The 16,039-nt window shown below is 31.7% G+C and overlaps 1 protein-coding gene across 2 annotated transcripts in view; it reads right to left on the bottom strand.

Annotated features, from left to right (window-relative positions):
• Positions 1-7,833: 7,833 nt before the first annotated feature.
• Positions 7,834-16,039, bottom strand: part of LOC126738132 (calcium/calmodulin-dependent protein kinase kinase 1) — an 88,956-nt gene continuing 80,750 nt past the window's right edge. For both annotated transcript variants that reach the window (XM_050443302.1, XM_050443301.1), the window contains one exon: positions 7,834-13,502. In XM_050443302.1, coding sequence (XP_050299259.1) covers positions 13,038-13,502 — 465 coding nt within the window. In that variant the 3' untranslated portion in view covers positions 7,834-13,037. The remainder of the gene's footprint in view (positions 13,503-16,039) is intronic.

The raw sequence follows: 16,039 nt of genomic DNA, 5'->3' as shown, positions 1-16,039 counted from the left end.
TGATTAACGCGGGAGTACGACCCGACTGCTCTAGAAACAGTCCGCTTGCGTTGTTCGTCGAGGACGCACGCATTTTAAAAGAACAAAACTATTTTCTGTTTCAAAATGGCCCCGTTTTCGAACAAAGATGATAAAAAATTAATTGAATATGTCGCTAAGAATCCACCGATTTATGATTGCAGTCTCTCTGCATATCGAGATAATATTAAAATTTGAAAAGGAATTGCAGCAGAAATAAACAAAACAGGTAGGTGTCATTTATATTTATTATTAATCAAGTATACGAGTATAATACAGTTCACTTTACTCTTTTCGATTTATTCTTTCGTCCTGCCATGATACTTGTCCTTGAGTTATGAAATATTCGCTAAACTTGTTTCTTACAAGAAAACCAGCTGCATTCGCAAATGTGCCCGCACGTGCTAATGGAATTACATTTTCAGTCGGTAAATCTGCTTCGATATTTTTAGTGTAGTAAGGTTGATTACTCTTTTCTAGATAAGCATCTCGTAAAATGTTGTGGATGCAACAAGCAACCATGACAATATTATCACATGTTTCAGGAACAACAGCTATTGGCGTATAAAACATTCTGAAGATCTGGCTTAGTAACGCGAATGAATTTTCTGTAACTCTTCTAGCGCGGCATAATCTGTAGTTAAATATGGCTAGGTCTACTTTGTTTAGCGTCATTCTTGCAAAATGGTTTCCCAAAGATACGTATCCAGCCCAAATGCCTCATCCGCTACTAAAACATTTAGTAGAATATTACTCTTAGGAAGTTTGTTGGCGTCCGGTACATTAAAGTTTAATAATAATTGGTCTATGAGAAATTCTCCATTTATTAGCTAATATACCAAAGGTACATTCAATGTAGCGCTGCGAACTTGACAATCGGTTATTTAATTTTTTTTTACCATTATATATCCTTCCTATAACAAAAAAATAGTCTGTAGTAGCATCTCCTTCGATATGTGTTGCTGTAGGAATGTGTAGTGTCTCATTTACCATTTTTTCGAAGAGTGCCAAGTTTTTAAAGACTCTAGAGTCGCTAGATTTTCCATATGAGCCAACATCGATGTATGCGAATAAATAATTACTATAACACATCGCAAATAGTACCATGGAAAACTAGTTATTATAGTTATAGAACATTGAACCGCTTTTAGGTGTATCATTGTATGAGTTGAATGAGTTTGCAATTAATAACACCTAGGCAGTACGGGTAATTGGAAGTTTCCTTAAAACCCTCAACTATTTTTCAGCATTTAAAATTGTAAAAGTCGACATGTGCCCTTACAAACTTTTTCAAAAATTGCTGTAGATTCATAAATTCATAAATGAACAACCAGTTGCTAGGTACCTGCAAAGAATAATGTTTGTTTCAATTTTTAGGTTCTATGATCAAAAAAAAGTTGAAAAACATCATGAACAGGTACCAAGATGGACAAGTCGTAATAACCAAAAGAGCAACAGAAACTTCGATGAATTGTATCCAGGATGAATTTGCAACCACCCACGAGAGGGAGATTGTAGCTACACGGGATGCAGCTATAGATAGAGAAGATTCTATGAAAAGGTGACAGCAAAATGAAGCCCTTTATAAGAAAAAAAAAACAGTGTAAAAGTTGATCAAGTATTATGTGATACAGTGCAGAAACATACACACAGACAAAAAGAAAAGGACAAAAAAGCATTAAAAGAGGGAGAAAATGCAGGCAATGATGATAAACTATTTTTGTTTTCATTGGTACCCATTTCGAAATCAATCCCAATGCAATAAAAGTTAGCCGCGAGAATGGAAATGATGATAACATTAAACAGTTATTCAATTGCTGGTTTCTTCATACATTTCCATTGTTTTCAACCTGAACAATGGCCACAAAATCCATCAATATTCCCAAAAATCAGTCAGGGCCTTCTGAATTGCAACAACTATTATTGGCAAGACAACAGTAACAACAGTCGCATCAGCAAAATCAGCCACTGCCTTCTGGATGGCTGCTTGAATTATTGTCACTTTAACAGTCGCAAAATTACAATCAACGAAAGCTTTCTGTACTGCAACAACCGGCAACATAAACATACTCCCCATACTCCTAGAGTTCAGATAATATGAGCCTATTTTAACTTTATTTCGTTTTTTTTTGTATTATGTGCCTATAACCGTGCACTTTTTCTGAGAGCGGTTTTCCAGTTTCTTTTCTGGTTTTTTATATTAAGGGTGCTACCTTGCTACTAACTGTTAAAAATAAAATACTAAAAATATGCTACAGAACATAACAAAATAAAAATAAAAATCATATTACCCTAAAATTAAAAGCTTTTTTTCTGCTGGTATGCTATCTCTCATAATGGCATTAGTTTCTCCTAGAATGATTTTTGAAATGATTCTTTAGTTCCTTGAATGATTCTCTGGATATTCTATTAAATTTAAAAAATCTGTGTTTGCAAATTTCTACGGCAAATATACTAAAGATGTAAAATCGACATTCTAAAGTGTCGCAGAACCATTCCATATAAGATGTCAAACAAACGTTTAAAAAAGCAATATGGACGATAGCAGGAACATTTGTGGTTTATCTGTAAGGAAATCGGACCACTGCTAGCATATTTCTATAGTTGCAAGTAAACGTTTCTGGCATGTTTCTGTGTTATTTGATCAGCAATTCCGTTTTCCTTGAACTCCAGAATGTCCTTAGCTTAGCAAAATGATGCTCTGATTTCATTTTTTGAAGATTTTAAATTTTTTTTATCATTTTATATTAACTGGATTTACGTAAATATATTTTTGGCTTTGTTATAATAGGATATTGAATCTGTAAATATAAAATACTATCTGTATATTGGATGCTGAGTTATATAATGTAGGGTATCAATATTAGCATAAGCTTAGGTAGTAAAAATAGACTGCATTGATTTACTCCAAAAAATTTTTTTGACTTTATGGACATGTACGTATTGTGCCCCACTTCTGTTCAGATGGAAATTGACTCTAGTCCTTGGATTCATTTATTTCACAATAGGGCTCTAAGAAATATCACCTGCACTCCATGGTATACACAGCCATCCGGAAATACCTTAGAGCTATTCCGATGGAAGAATATTTTCAGATTACGAGCAATAAGTACGACGTTAGTCAAGGTTAGTCAATACCAGCTTGAAAGTCTATTAATGGATCTTTAATTTCACTAATGCTCTGAATTGGTACTGCGAATACGAAAATCAACTTAATAGCAAGTATGTTATTAAAAAGTTCGTTTTTGTGACACTTGATATGACAAAACAGTTTTTATTAGCACCTATTTTAACACATTTTGGAAATAACATTTTCAGGTTAAAAAAACTTCAGATGTAAAGACATTTATTATTTTATTGCAAAATTACCAGACGCCTTAATAATTAAAACATCAAACAAACGACGTTTAATCAGAAGACTGAACTTACTTATAAATTACCGTCTTATTAAACGCTAATAGCTAGTAAAAATGATAAATTTTGCTGAATGGACTTTACTTGATAAATAGGTTGATCATTTTAACTTTGTAATAGTATAGGAAGCAAATATATTGAATCTGAATACTATACTCTATAAATATAATATATTATTATATTTTAAGCAGTCTTTAAAGCGTGGTAGTTATTAAGATATAATATAAGAAATGCTCTATTTTAGATAGAACCTGAAATATGCAAGAGACAGTAATATTTGCGAAAGCTACTACGTATATTAAATTTGGTCATTTTAAAAAAGTAATTGGAAATGCTATACAAGTCATTTATATTGTTTACATTTATTTTGATGGAATTTTACTACAGAATATAACCACTTATTTCCTTTTCTATAAAAATTAAAATATTAAATTATTTAATGACATTCCAATATAAAATAGCAATACGATTGATTTTAATGAAAGATATTAATGTAAATGGAATACTTTAGATTATTAGACCCAGTTCAAGTACATTTTAACTCATATGAATTCTTACATATTCTTATAAAAAGACATTCATTATTTGATGTTGAATTTGCTTTTTTATAAAATTGGATCATTTTTTGAATTATTTGTTGAATATTCATGTTATAGGATTAGGCAAATATTTGTTACGATAAAGTCATTAGTTATACTCATAATGTTTGAAAATGTAAAACGTTTGATTTATAACAAACATCGCTATTCTGCTTTTCAGTTATCATAAAGATATTCTAACAATCTAAATTTAGTTACTATATTTGAAAAGTATTCTGCGTTCCACTTAGATATAATAAAACTATATTTATGATTTTTCCATCACCAATAAATGCAGTTGTCTAAGTCTTGACTATATTCTGTTATTTTTAATTGCCTTATCAAAATAAAATGTAAACAATATCTTTATATTCTAGTCTACTCAAAAATTGGGCATGTTTATCAAAGCTACATCAGCTATATTTTTATATTGTGATAAAGTTTTTAATAGAATTCTAATAGTTATGTAATTATTACCAATAATTATACAGGGTTACTTAAGAGTCACACATAAAATTTTGATTTTTCATAAAATGGTGAAACACGGGAAATCCTTTTGTTGTTATTGTACGATAGTCCTTCATTATGATTTAATGTTTCAAAAATTCTGAGAGAGAGATTCAAGGTTATCAGAGAAAGCGAACTTAATGGCTCATATAATATCAACATGTAAAAAAAAAATATTTACTGAATATACTTTAATTAGTAATTTAATTTAAAAAAAAAAAACCTGGTGGCGTTGAAACGTTTTTTTTAATATCCTTTTATCTGAAGTATCACTAAAACTCGTTTTTCCGTGTAAGTTTTCAAGGGTCAAATTCATTCAGCTCAAGAGGTTGAAGCAGCAAGGTATAAAATAGTCTCAACAGGTCTTCCCGTATTTCACCTTTTTGCTAAAAATAAAATAATTAAAGATACATGAAACGTATGCGAGACTTTTGACTGTATGACACTTTTTACTATTCTAAGGTTGATTTCTTTAATGCGGGTTCAGAAGCTAAGAACTATGTATAAAAATAAGATAAACGAATTCCTAATATTATGGTCCCAATTGAATTACAATGATTATATAATATAAAGAAAATAATAATTAATAGAGTTTTGAAAGACTGAAGTTATACAGTGGGTCACTAAAGAAGATCTAAATAACAAAAAAAACTTTACGCCATTAAATGGCTTAACATTACATTAGGCGTAAAATTTTTACAAGAGTTTTTAAAAGAGTGTTTTCATATAGGGGTTACATAAAACCAAATAGTTGTTTATACGATACTGTTGGATCGCTTATTGTGAGTTTCTACAAACAACCTCCTGAATTACGTTTAAAGGAATATAATGAGAAAATATTTTTGAAAAATTTGTAATTAAATAAAAAAGTATGTCATATTTCTTGAAGGTACCAAAAACAAATTCTTTTAAACTTCAAGCGATGTTATACTTGATATATCGTCGTATCCCTGCGAAAAGTCACTAAGTAACATTTTACAGGAAAAATTAACTAACTGCGTTCCACATTATATTTTTATTATATCTTTAATTTTATAAAGTCACTAGCTGTATAAATTTACTAATAAGTTATTTTTTTATGTGCTAAAAATCACCAAAAGAATAAAAGTAAAAATTCCTTATGCAAAAAACCATTAAGTAACTTAATAACTTTTCGTATAAAAGATTTATGCGCGTTCAAATATCGCGGCATTTCAAAATATCATCACATATATAACGCAATTGCTTTAGCTAGTATTTTTTATTGGCATAGTAAAATGATATAAATATGACAACATTTGAGATGTTTAAGACTAAAAGAAACACGGTACTTTAAGGTTGTTTGGTTTAATATTTTTTAGCTTTTATTTTTAAATATTAATGGCTTTTAAAAAAAAAATCAGTCGATGATTTTTCGCATAATGTTAAATTTGATTTTTGTAAAATTAGGTATTTTTTATTTGCTTGTAATAAAAGTAAAATAATAGAAATTTTAGTAGCGTGCACTTAAATAAATTAATTTAGGACTACATTATACATATAGTTTCGTTTATATTTTAGGAAAAAAACTATCAAATCCCTATACATGTCACGGAGAACAGTAAAAGTGTATGTTCAGCCCCCGCCCCCGTTACGTTGAAGTAAAGTGTTCTGTAAGCAAAATAATGATAATAATAATAATATTGAGATTAAGATTAAGAATATTTTTCAATAATTGCAGAATCCATTAATTGTTGAGGAAATAGCTTCCTGCAGCAGCACAATTAGGCCTTTAGGAGATTCAAATAGAGAACGTAGAAGCTCACTGTCAATTGCTGTACTTGACGATGTTGTAAGTCTGTTTAAATAAAACTGCAACATTTTATGATTAAAACATCTTTCTATTGCAGGATGAATCAGACGATGACTCTGTAGCAGACAAGAATTGGGTACCAGCTGCTGATGAGCCTGATGTGACTAGCCGTGAGGAGGAACAGGAAAGTTTACAAGGAAGGAAACAAAGAAGGGAAGAAGAAGAAGAAAATTGTTTGGATGGCGTAAAGACCTCCCCGAAAAAAAAATGTCGGTGGACACAAGCTAATCCAGCTAATTGGCGAAAAAATATTAAAAAAAAAAGATGTTTAATTGTCAGCCTTATAAAACAAAGAAAAAATCTAGACCAGCCAAGTTAGCCAAGCCAGTTAACTACGACACTTGTAAATATAAGTGCAGCACTATTTTTAGTAAAGAAGACAGGCATAACATTTGCAAATACTTTTAGAGTCTCTCCAGTTATACGAGGCAAAAGGATTTTATTTAAAAATTTAACCTGGAACAAATGTGCCATTAGCCAAAAAACGCAAATGTAGTAGAGCATGCTATTTTATGAAAAATGAAACAGAGCACAGGGTATGTCAAACATTTTTCCAAAAAACTTTAAGCATAAGTAATGGCCCAATAAATAAAGCCTTTGAAGGTTGTAAAGATGGGGTTTTCGCACCGGATGATAGGCGGGGCAAGAAACCGCCGTATAATAAAACTAAAGACGAAGATGTTGCCTTTGTAAAACAGCATATTAATATGTTTCCAGTAATGGAGTCACACTATTACAGAAAAACTACAAAAAGGCTTTATTGGACTCAAAGTTATCCATCGGCAAAATGTTTTTTTTTTATACAAACAATTTTGCGTGGAAAATAATCGAACACCCGTGACTCACTCAATGTACACAAAAATCTTTTGCACGTCATTTTTTGTGCCGAAAAAAGACCAGTGTTCCTTGTGTAATAAATTTTCAGAGGCCAAAAAGACAACAACACTTACTGATCAACTTGAGTTTGATTACAATAATCATATTGTTCGAAAAAATGAAGCTAATTTAGCTAAAGAATAAGACAAGGTGCTGTAAAATGAAGATGCTACATTCCTTTCTGCTACGTTCGACTTACAGAGTGTTCTTCAAATACCGTCGGGTGAGGAATCGCTGTTATACTACTCAAGGAAACTCTGTATCTACAACTTGTGTATTTACGAATCCAGACTACCTAATGAGGCGTACTGCATTGTCTGGTCTGACGTAAAGGGAAAGAGAGGAAGTAATGAAATCGAGACTGCCCTGATGCAGTGGATTTTAAAACTTCCTGAGAATATTAAAGAAATCTCATTATTTTCGGATACGTGCGGAGGCCAAATAGGAATCAGCACATCTCTGTATTACTTCTCTTCCTTACACAGACCACTCATATAGATGTCATTGAACATTGAGTCCGGACACTCTTTTATGGAAGTGGACAGTATGCATAGTGCGATCGAAAGGGAAAAGAGGCATGTTAGTGTGAATTCTGAATTGAAGTGGATGAACATAATGCAAAAGGCCAGATCGAATAGGAATAGAAAAACAGACAATCCCTATCATGTAAGTCAATTCAAATTTTCTGATATTCTTGACCTCAAAAACCTTAGTAAGCGCATGATTAAAAATCGCCTTAAAGATGATGATGGCAACATAGTCAAATGGCTTCAAATCAAATGTCTACGCTAGGAAAAACAAAGCCCAGGGATAATAAAGTTTCATTATAGCCATAATGGATCCTACAGTAATTTAAATGTTTCTAAGCGAGGTCGTTAAAATAAAATTGCAGATATTAAAAAAGCTTATAAAGAAATTCTTCCCATTAGTGTTCCTAAAAAGCAAGATCTATTAAAAGTGTGTCAGAAAAATATTATACCAGAAGAACTTCACCCATGGTATCCGTTACTACCAACTGCCACCAACGTAAAAGACCACACTGTGGAACCTGAGCAAAATGAGGACGAAAGTGAAGAAGAAGGTTAGAAGTTGGAAAAAGTGGCTAAATTGTCGACTAAGCATTGATTGCATGTGATTTTAATTTATTTATGTGATTTTGTATCTTTTTTATTGACTTCTAACTGGTCCAATAAAGAAACTAATTAGTGGTTCACTTTAGTTTTTTTTATTGCTAAAAGTCACTAATTAGGTTTTTATTTGGTTTTTATTATACTTTCTGGCAAAAAAGTAGCATTTTGAGAGTTAAATTCAAATGTACATTTAAATAGGAAAACGTTGGAACACAGCTTGCCTTAAAATAAATTAAGACTGATTTAATAAATAGAAATAAAACTTTAAATTGATTTATCTTAAAACTTAATAAATGCGTGTTAGTGACTTTTCGCAGGGATACGACGATATACAGTATGTATGGTTTATTGGGATAGCTGCTAGCTTTAATTAAAATAAATATTACTAATAGATCTATTTATAAATTATTCCTATTTTTTAGATATTTAGATTTTTTTATTTTTTTCTAGCTGAAGTCATTCTTGTATTGTACAATGTATGATGCTAAGCTGAAGGAGCTTTAAAAACCAATAACAATATTTATTTATAGTACTTATATAATATACTATAAGTACTATAAATAAGTATTTATATTAATACTTATTTTATTTAAGTTAAATATTATAAAACTTGAACGGCAATATTTAATACCCTCAATATTTTTTAAAATATTAACCAAAAACTCTCTCAATTATCATATAAAGGGTGATTGATGGTTGATGGTATCTTAGACGTTTTCGGAGAATGGAATATGGAATTTTTTTTCGAAAATTTGGCATCATGGATTTTAACTGGTGATCTAACCTTTAAAGATATTTTTAGCGATACAGCTTAGTTGCCGCTTATACCAAAAAATACTAGCAACTTTGTTATTTTAAATGGAATACCCTGTAGATTGTTTTATTTTCCGATCCGCTATCACCTTGATTGTTTTTGTATACGTTGTTCCTATACCTATCTCTAGTGGTTTTCAAAAAAAATAATTATTTTCTTTATTTTTTTGACCAAAACATTGGTAGGTCCAAAAAATGTTTTATTACTCCGGCACTGGAATGCGTAGAAAATTGAAATTATAAACGTAATTTACGAAGGTATTGTACACTAGTTTTCACTATAAAAATTTATTCTAGGTTATACAGAGTTGCTCAAATATAATGTGATTTTACCTGCTAGATATATTAATTGTGAAAAATGATTTTTTTTTAAATGGAACACCCTATATATCATAACATATTCTAAAAGGAAATTGAAATATCTTTCTAACGAGGTATCATGTAATTCGGTTTCTAATCTAAAAGCAATTTTTATTAATTTTAATTAATTAATTAATTTATTTCAATTTTTGTAGATGTTATCGTAGAGCCATATGCTTAAAATGAAAAAAAAATGAACTGCTATTTTTGGTAAGTAATGATCTATATATATAAAAGAGTTTGTCCTGACTGACTGACTCATCATCGTACAAATGTACCCCATACATCTCTTTTTTCATGCATATTTGCCCAAAAAAGCTTATTTTTTGTGAAGAATTTTATTTTCTGTTAATAAAAGCTTTGTAAATATTTACTGCCTTTTAAACCACATTTTTTTCTCGGTTTTTGTTTAAATGTTTATGTTTATGTTTGAATAGTCTGGGGTACATTTATACCCCACGTGGGAATGCACGCCTACTGGCTTGGCGGTGCTTCGTACTTCGATCCGGCGCGCGTCGCTTCTAAAAATAGACCATTAGTTGATTAGAGTGATCATTGCAGTGTGCGCAGACTTAATTGCTATTTTATTTATTTCAAAGCCATTGAAGTGTTTTGTTTTAGCAGTTAGTTTTGCGAGTTTTGTGGTCATTCGCTTTTTTAAAATTTAATCAAAAATGTCGAAAGGCCTTAGTGATGCCGAATTAGAGCGGCAAATTATATGCAGACTCCGATGATGAAATAGGGCAATTTGACGTAGTTTTGTCTGATGAGGGGGAAAGTGACGAGCGGCCGGATCTTATTGAATGCGATAGTGACAGTCAAGGCACATCTGTGGAGCAGGAACAGCAAGAGTCTATGGACGGTGGAAATCTATTTTATAAATCTAAAGATGGTACCCAGTGGTCAAAAGTTCCCTATACTCAGATACGCAGAGGAGCTAGAGATATAGTAAAGAATAAACAAGGTCTTACTCCGTATAGTTCAAATTTTATCACTGAAATTGAAGCTTTTTTACTGTTCATGTCAGACAATATTTTGAATATATTAGTAGTTCAAACCAATAGAAAAGCTGAAGAGGTAAGTTTCCTTTTTCATTGACCTTATTTAAAATTTTATTTGATATTATTTATTAGTATTATTAGTTTTCTTTATTTTACTGTTACTTATTAAGAATTATTTTGTTATAGGTAATAAGACAATGGAATGAAAAATATCCACATAAATTGCAACGAATTTGGCAGCTTACCGATTCTACGGAAATCAAGGCGTACCTAGGAATCCTACTGATCCAAGGAACGCTTCAAGCAACCCGAAAAGGAGCCCCAAAAAATGTTATGGTGTACAGATAAGGAATATGTCAGGCCTATTATTCCGGCAAGTATGTCACGTAATCGATTTCAGTTGCTTACAGCATTTATTCGATTTGACTATTCTACTAGACCTCAGCGTAAGATAAACGATAAATTGGCGCCAATTAGAGAAGTTTTTAATTTGTTTGTTGCGTATTCACCTGGGTCACATGTTACTATAGATGAGCAACTTGTTTCCTTCAGAGGGAGATGTCCTTTTCGAGTTTACATGAAAAGTAAGCCCGATAAATATGGCCTTAAAATTTGGGTAATGGCAGATAGTAAAAATTCGTACAGTATAAAATTACAGGTTTATCTTGGTAAAATTAATAACAAACCAGAAAAAAATCAGGGTGAGAGAGTGGTTCTGGATCTTGTTGAACCCCTTGGCACTGGATATGGAGTAACCACTGATAATTTTTTTACAAATCTACCACTGGCAGATAAGCTTGCTGAAAAAAAACTTACCCTGTGTGGAACCCTCAGAAAAAATAAGTCATACATTCCAAACGAGTTGCAACCCAAATTATTTAGGCCTGAATTTTCTAGTATGTTTGCATTCACAAAAGAACATACTATTGTGTCTTATACACCTAGCAAAGGCAAAGCAGTTATTTTATGGTCTACGGAATATCATGATGATACCGTTGCAGATGAAAAATATAAGAATAAACCTCATATTCTACTTCATTATAATGATACAAAGAGTGCTGTAGACACCACAGATAAAATGGTAAAGCAATACTCTGTATTATTGGAATCTCAATAATTATTGGATATTGCGGCACTAAACAGTTAGGAGAATCTTTGGTAAAAGAATATATTGTACGAAAATATAATAACTCAGGACGCTTGAGCAAGACGCTAAGGCAGTATAAGCGCAATGTTGTTCCAGACTTGACGTCTCCTCCAGTTGAAAACCAAAATGAAAGACTTAAAAGTGGACGCTGTTATCTCTGTGATCGAAATAGAGATCACAAATCTAGACAACTTTGCAAGGAGTGTCAAAATTTCGTATGCGCGGAACACCATGTAAAAGAAGTGAAGTGTGTTAAGTGCAAAGAAAATTAACTTATTTGTATAATTAAAAACATGTAAATGTATCAGTAGTATCATTTTCATGATGGGGTACAAATGTATCCCATTTGGGACTTTACGTAACTTTTCTAACGTGGGAAGACGAAGGTTAATCGCGCCCCGTGACCTCAAGAAAAACGGCGTGGCAATTGTGGGTTGCATGGCTTCGGATTTTATTTTTGTGTATTTTGGGTTGCATTTACTATTATTGGAGGCCTTCTTCGACTTTTCTTTTATTTTCACGCGAGCAACGCCGCGGGCATTCAGCTAGTACATCATATAACATAAGATAACATTTAAAGAAATATTAAAATTTTGCATTTCTTTAGAACTATAGAAATATACATGTATATGATGGAATAAAAATTGTTGGGAAACCATAGATACATTAATGCTGCATAGTATAACTATTCACTATCAGGAATATTAATTCTTAATAATAGACAAATATTAATCTGTTATACCTTATATCTCAAAATTTAGATTTTCACATTCAAGTTCTTTAAAAAATATTAGATTATTAATTAGAATTTCTTTAATGACCCACTATATAAATACCGAATTAACATTAAAAGACGTTTTAAATTTTAAAACAGTAAATATATACAACTAAATAATTCGATTTTTGATAACCCTAATATTCCAAATATAAAATATATAAATATAATATTTTTAAATTGTACCTAATAGCTAAAAACTGTGTACGGCAACACACTGCCCTCATTATTGAAATATTTTATCGAAACCAGTAATATTTTTTGACAGAACCAAAAAACTTCATCAGAAAATGATGTTTTTGTTAATTTATAAAAGAAGTGCTTCTCTTTGCAAGAGTACTAATAATATCAAACTAATAATAAAAAACTTTTTAATATTCTAAGACATTTAGACTTTTGCTAAACTATTTGTAAACAATAAATTAACATGAGTCTATGAGTACTTGCAAAGAACCCATAATACCTATAATAAAAATGATATTTTAAAGCACTAATAATTAAAGTAACAGCCATTTTTATATCTTATCACCTCTTCAGATCCTTAAGTTACAAGTTTACTTAAAAGCTAAGCAGCTAAATGGACTCTATCACCGCTTTTGGGATAATTGTGCGTCACTTGATTTTGAGCTATTTAAGCACTGCGATTCCTCCTCACTTTTCCCAGTGTCCTTCACAAACTGACTAGAAATTTTCATTGTACTTTCTTGGTTTTGCCAAAGGGACACCTCGTCTGCCACCGTCGAGTTCCTAGTTAACTCTCCGTGTTTTTTAGATACTTTTTCCAAATTTTTTCTTGATTGCGGTCTGCCTCTGGTGGAGCTAGTGTAAACTTCACCAGGGACTTCCTCGCCATCGGGATCTAAATTAACCTCTTTAACAGATTCCAGATTTGATTCGCCGGATTTTTGTCGAGTTTGACTCCAGTCGTAGGAGTCTGGAGCGGAATTGGAGCGACCTGATCTTCCAATGTGTCGTTTTGATGCCTGCGCAACCGCGGTATTACGGATTTCCGATGAGCCTAAAGTCGTTTCTCTTCTGAATAGAAAAGGATTCTGAAATTAATAAAGATTTTCTTTCAAATGCCTATTGCAGTTTTTAAATTTTCTATAAAATCGTAAATATGAAAAAAATAAGCACAAAATAATCAACTCAGAAAATGATATATTCCTAAAAGGCATTTAACATTAAAATTTTTTCAAGCAACTTTTTTATAAATTAAAGCCAAAATATCAGGCCTCCCAATGCCAAACCCGACAAGTCACATTTCTTTAATACATCATTTTGTTAGGTTTTTAAAGAGCTATAACACTATGCATTCTTTTCTTGCAAAAACCGATATTATCCATACGATATTTGTTGTTGACAATCGGACTTAAATGCAAAAACCGACTTGTCCAAGCGCTGTTCAAATTCAAACGGCGACGTGTCCAATTCACCCAATAGGATCGAGCTGGTTTGTCACGTGTCAGTCAAAAGTCATCCGTTCTGATTCCCGGGTTTTATTGTCAAATGATTTGCACACGTTTAATCAATCGTGTATGTTAAAAGAGAGTTTCTTTTTGTATTGTTTGAAATATTAAAAAGGTGTAACCAAAATATTATGCCTACGAAAGGTTATACAACAATAACGGTATCATTTACAGGTATTCACCTAAAGGATTAGACAGTTTTCGAAGATGCATATGTTGTATATACAGGGTGGTCCGGTTTCGATGGCGGAAAATTAAATGGCCGACGGAGAACGAAAAAATAATAAGTTTGCTATTATAAAAAATATTCGAAAAATGATTCGTTAAAAAAATACAGGGTGTCAAAATTCTAATTAAAAAAATCAATTTTTTTAATTTTTCTTAATCCACTTTAGATATTTTAATGAAATTTGGCACGTTCAGACAGTTAATCAAGACGCATCTTTTTGTGCAAAAATTATTAATTTTATTTACCAGTGGCGTGTGTGCGGGCCGATCTTCATACAATTTTAATTAATTTTAATTAAAAAAATGATGCGAAACTGTTTTTTTTTAATTTCTTTTTTTTATGAAATCCTTGTTTAATTAAAAATAAAAAACATCTCTTTACTTTTTATCGTACGACACACTGTTTGTGAGTAAAAAAAAAATTTTTATAAATGCCGATTTTTTTTTATTAAACAAAAAATATGAAAATACAAAATTTAATTAAAGACTAAATTATTATGTTGGGTTCTAAAAAAGACACAAGAATCTGGATTCCGAAATTCAAATAAATAATGAAATGACAGTAAATTATTTAAGTAAGTCAAATTATTGCGTTGGTTAACTTATTAATTTTGCTATTGTTAACAGTGTTGTTAAAAGTATTGTGGAAAATGCGTTTTTCAAGTAATAAATACGCTGATATTCATTTTTGTTATGGATTTTGTGATGGAAATGCGGAAGCGGCAGTTCGTGAATATCGAAGACGGTATCCAAATAGAAGAATTCCAGATGCTCGCGTGTTCATTAGAACACATCAAAATTTTAGGAACTTTGGTCTACGTGGTAATAATGAACAATACCGAAACCAGAGAAATAATAATGAAAATCGTGTACTGCGCACTTTTGATAATAATCCAAGGCTGAGCTCTCGCAAGGCAGCTCAACAACTATAAATTCCTAAATCTCAAATATTGCGAACCTTACACGCTGACCACAGGCATGCATATCACCTACAGCCTGTTCAGGGTTTACACCCTGGTGATGCTGAAAAGAGAGTAAGATTTTGTCAGTGGCTTTTAAACTCAACAGAGGAAAATCCCGACTGTTTACACAAGATACTTTGGACGGATGAGTCTTGTTTTACAAGACGCGGAGTGATAAATTTTCATAACATTCATGTTTGGGCACAACAGAATCCTCATGCAATTCGGCCAAGATCGTTTCAAAATGAATTTTCCGTTAATGTTTGGTTGGGCGTTATTCGTGATAATGTTTGTCGTTTGCATTTCCTACCTCCAAGGCTAAACTCACAACTATTTCTGGAGTTTTTAAATAATAGTCTGCCGGACTCCATTGAGGATTTACCCATTAATTTGAGACATGAAAGTTGGATACAACTGGATGGAGCCCCCCCACATTTTGGAATAGGTGTAAGAAACTGGCTTAATAATAATTACCCTCGAAGGTGGATTGGCCGGCTAGGGAGGAATTATATTAATGATCAAAATGGTATTGGACCAATACCCTGGCCACCCAGGTCACCGGATCTTAATCTACTAGATTTTTACGTTTGGGGAAACATTAAGGATAAAGTTTACGCTAATCCCGTATTTAACAGAGAGGAATTAATCTTAAGAATTCAGGAAGCATGTAATGACATGCAAAATCAAAATTTTGTGGTACTGGCTGCAATAAACTCCTTAATAACTCGGTATGGAAAATGTATTGAGGTCGGTGGGCTGCATTTTGAACAACTTCTTTATTTATTAATTGTTTTTATTTTGTTATTGTTTTTAAACGAATTAAATGTGTTATCTTCTTATGTGTTGATCTAAATCAGCATTTTTACTCGCAAACGGTGTGTCGCACGATAAAAAGTAAAGAGATGTTTTTTATTTTAAATTAAACAAGGA

The sequence above is a fragment of the Anthonomus grandis genome, chromosome 7, assembly GCF_022605725.1.
Source record: "Anthonomus grandis grandis chromosome 7, icAntGran1.3, whole genome shotgun sequence".
In the NCBI taxonomy this organism is placed as follows: Eukaryota; Metazoa; Arthropoda; class Insecta; order Coleoptera; family Curculionidae; genus Anthonomus; species Anthonomus grandis.
This window is presented reverse-complemented; position numbering and strand designations above follow the sequence as displayed.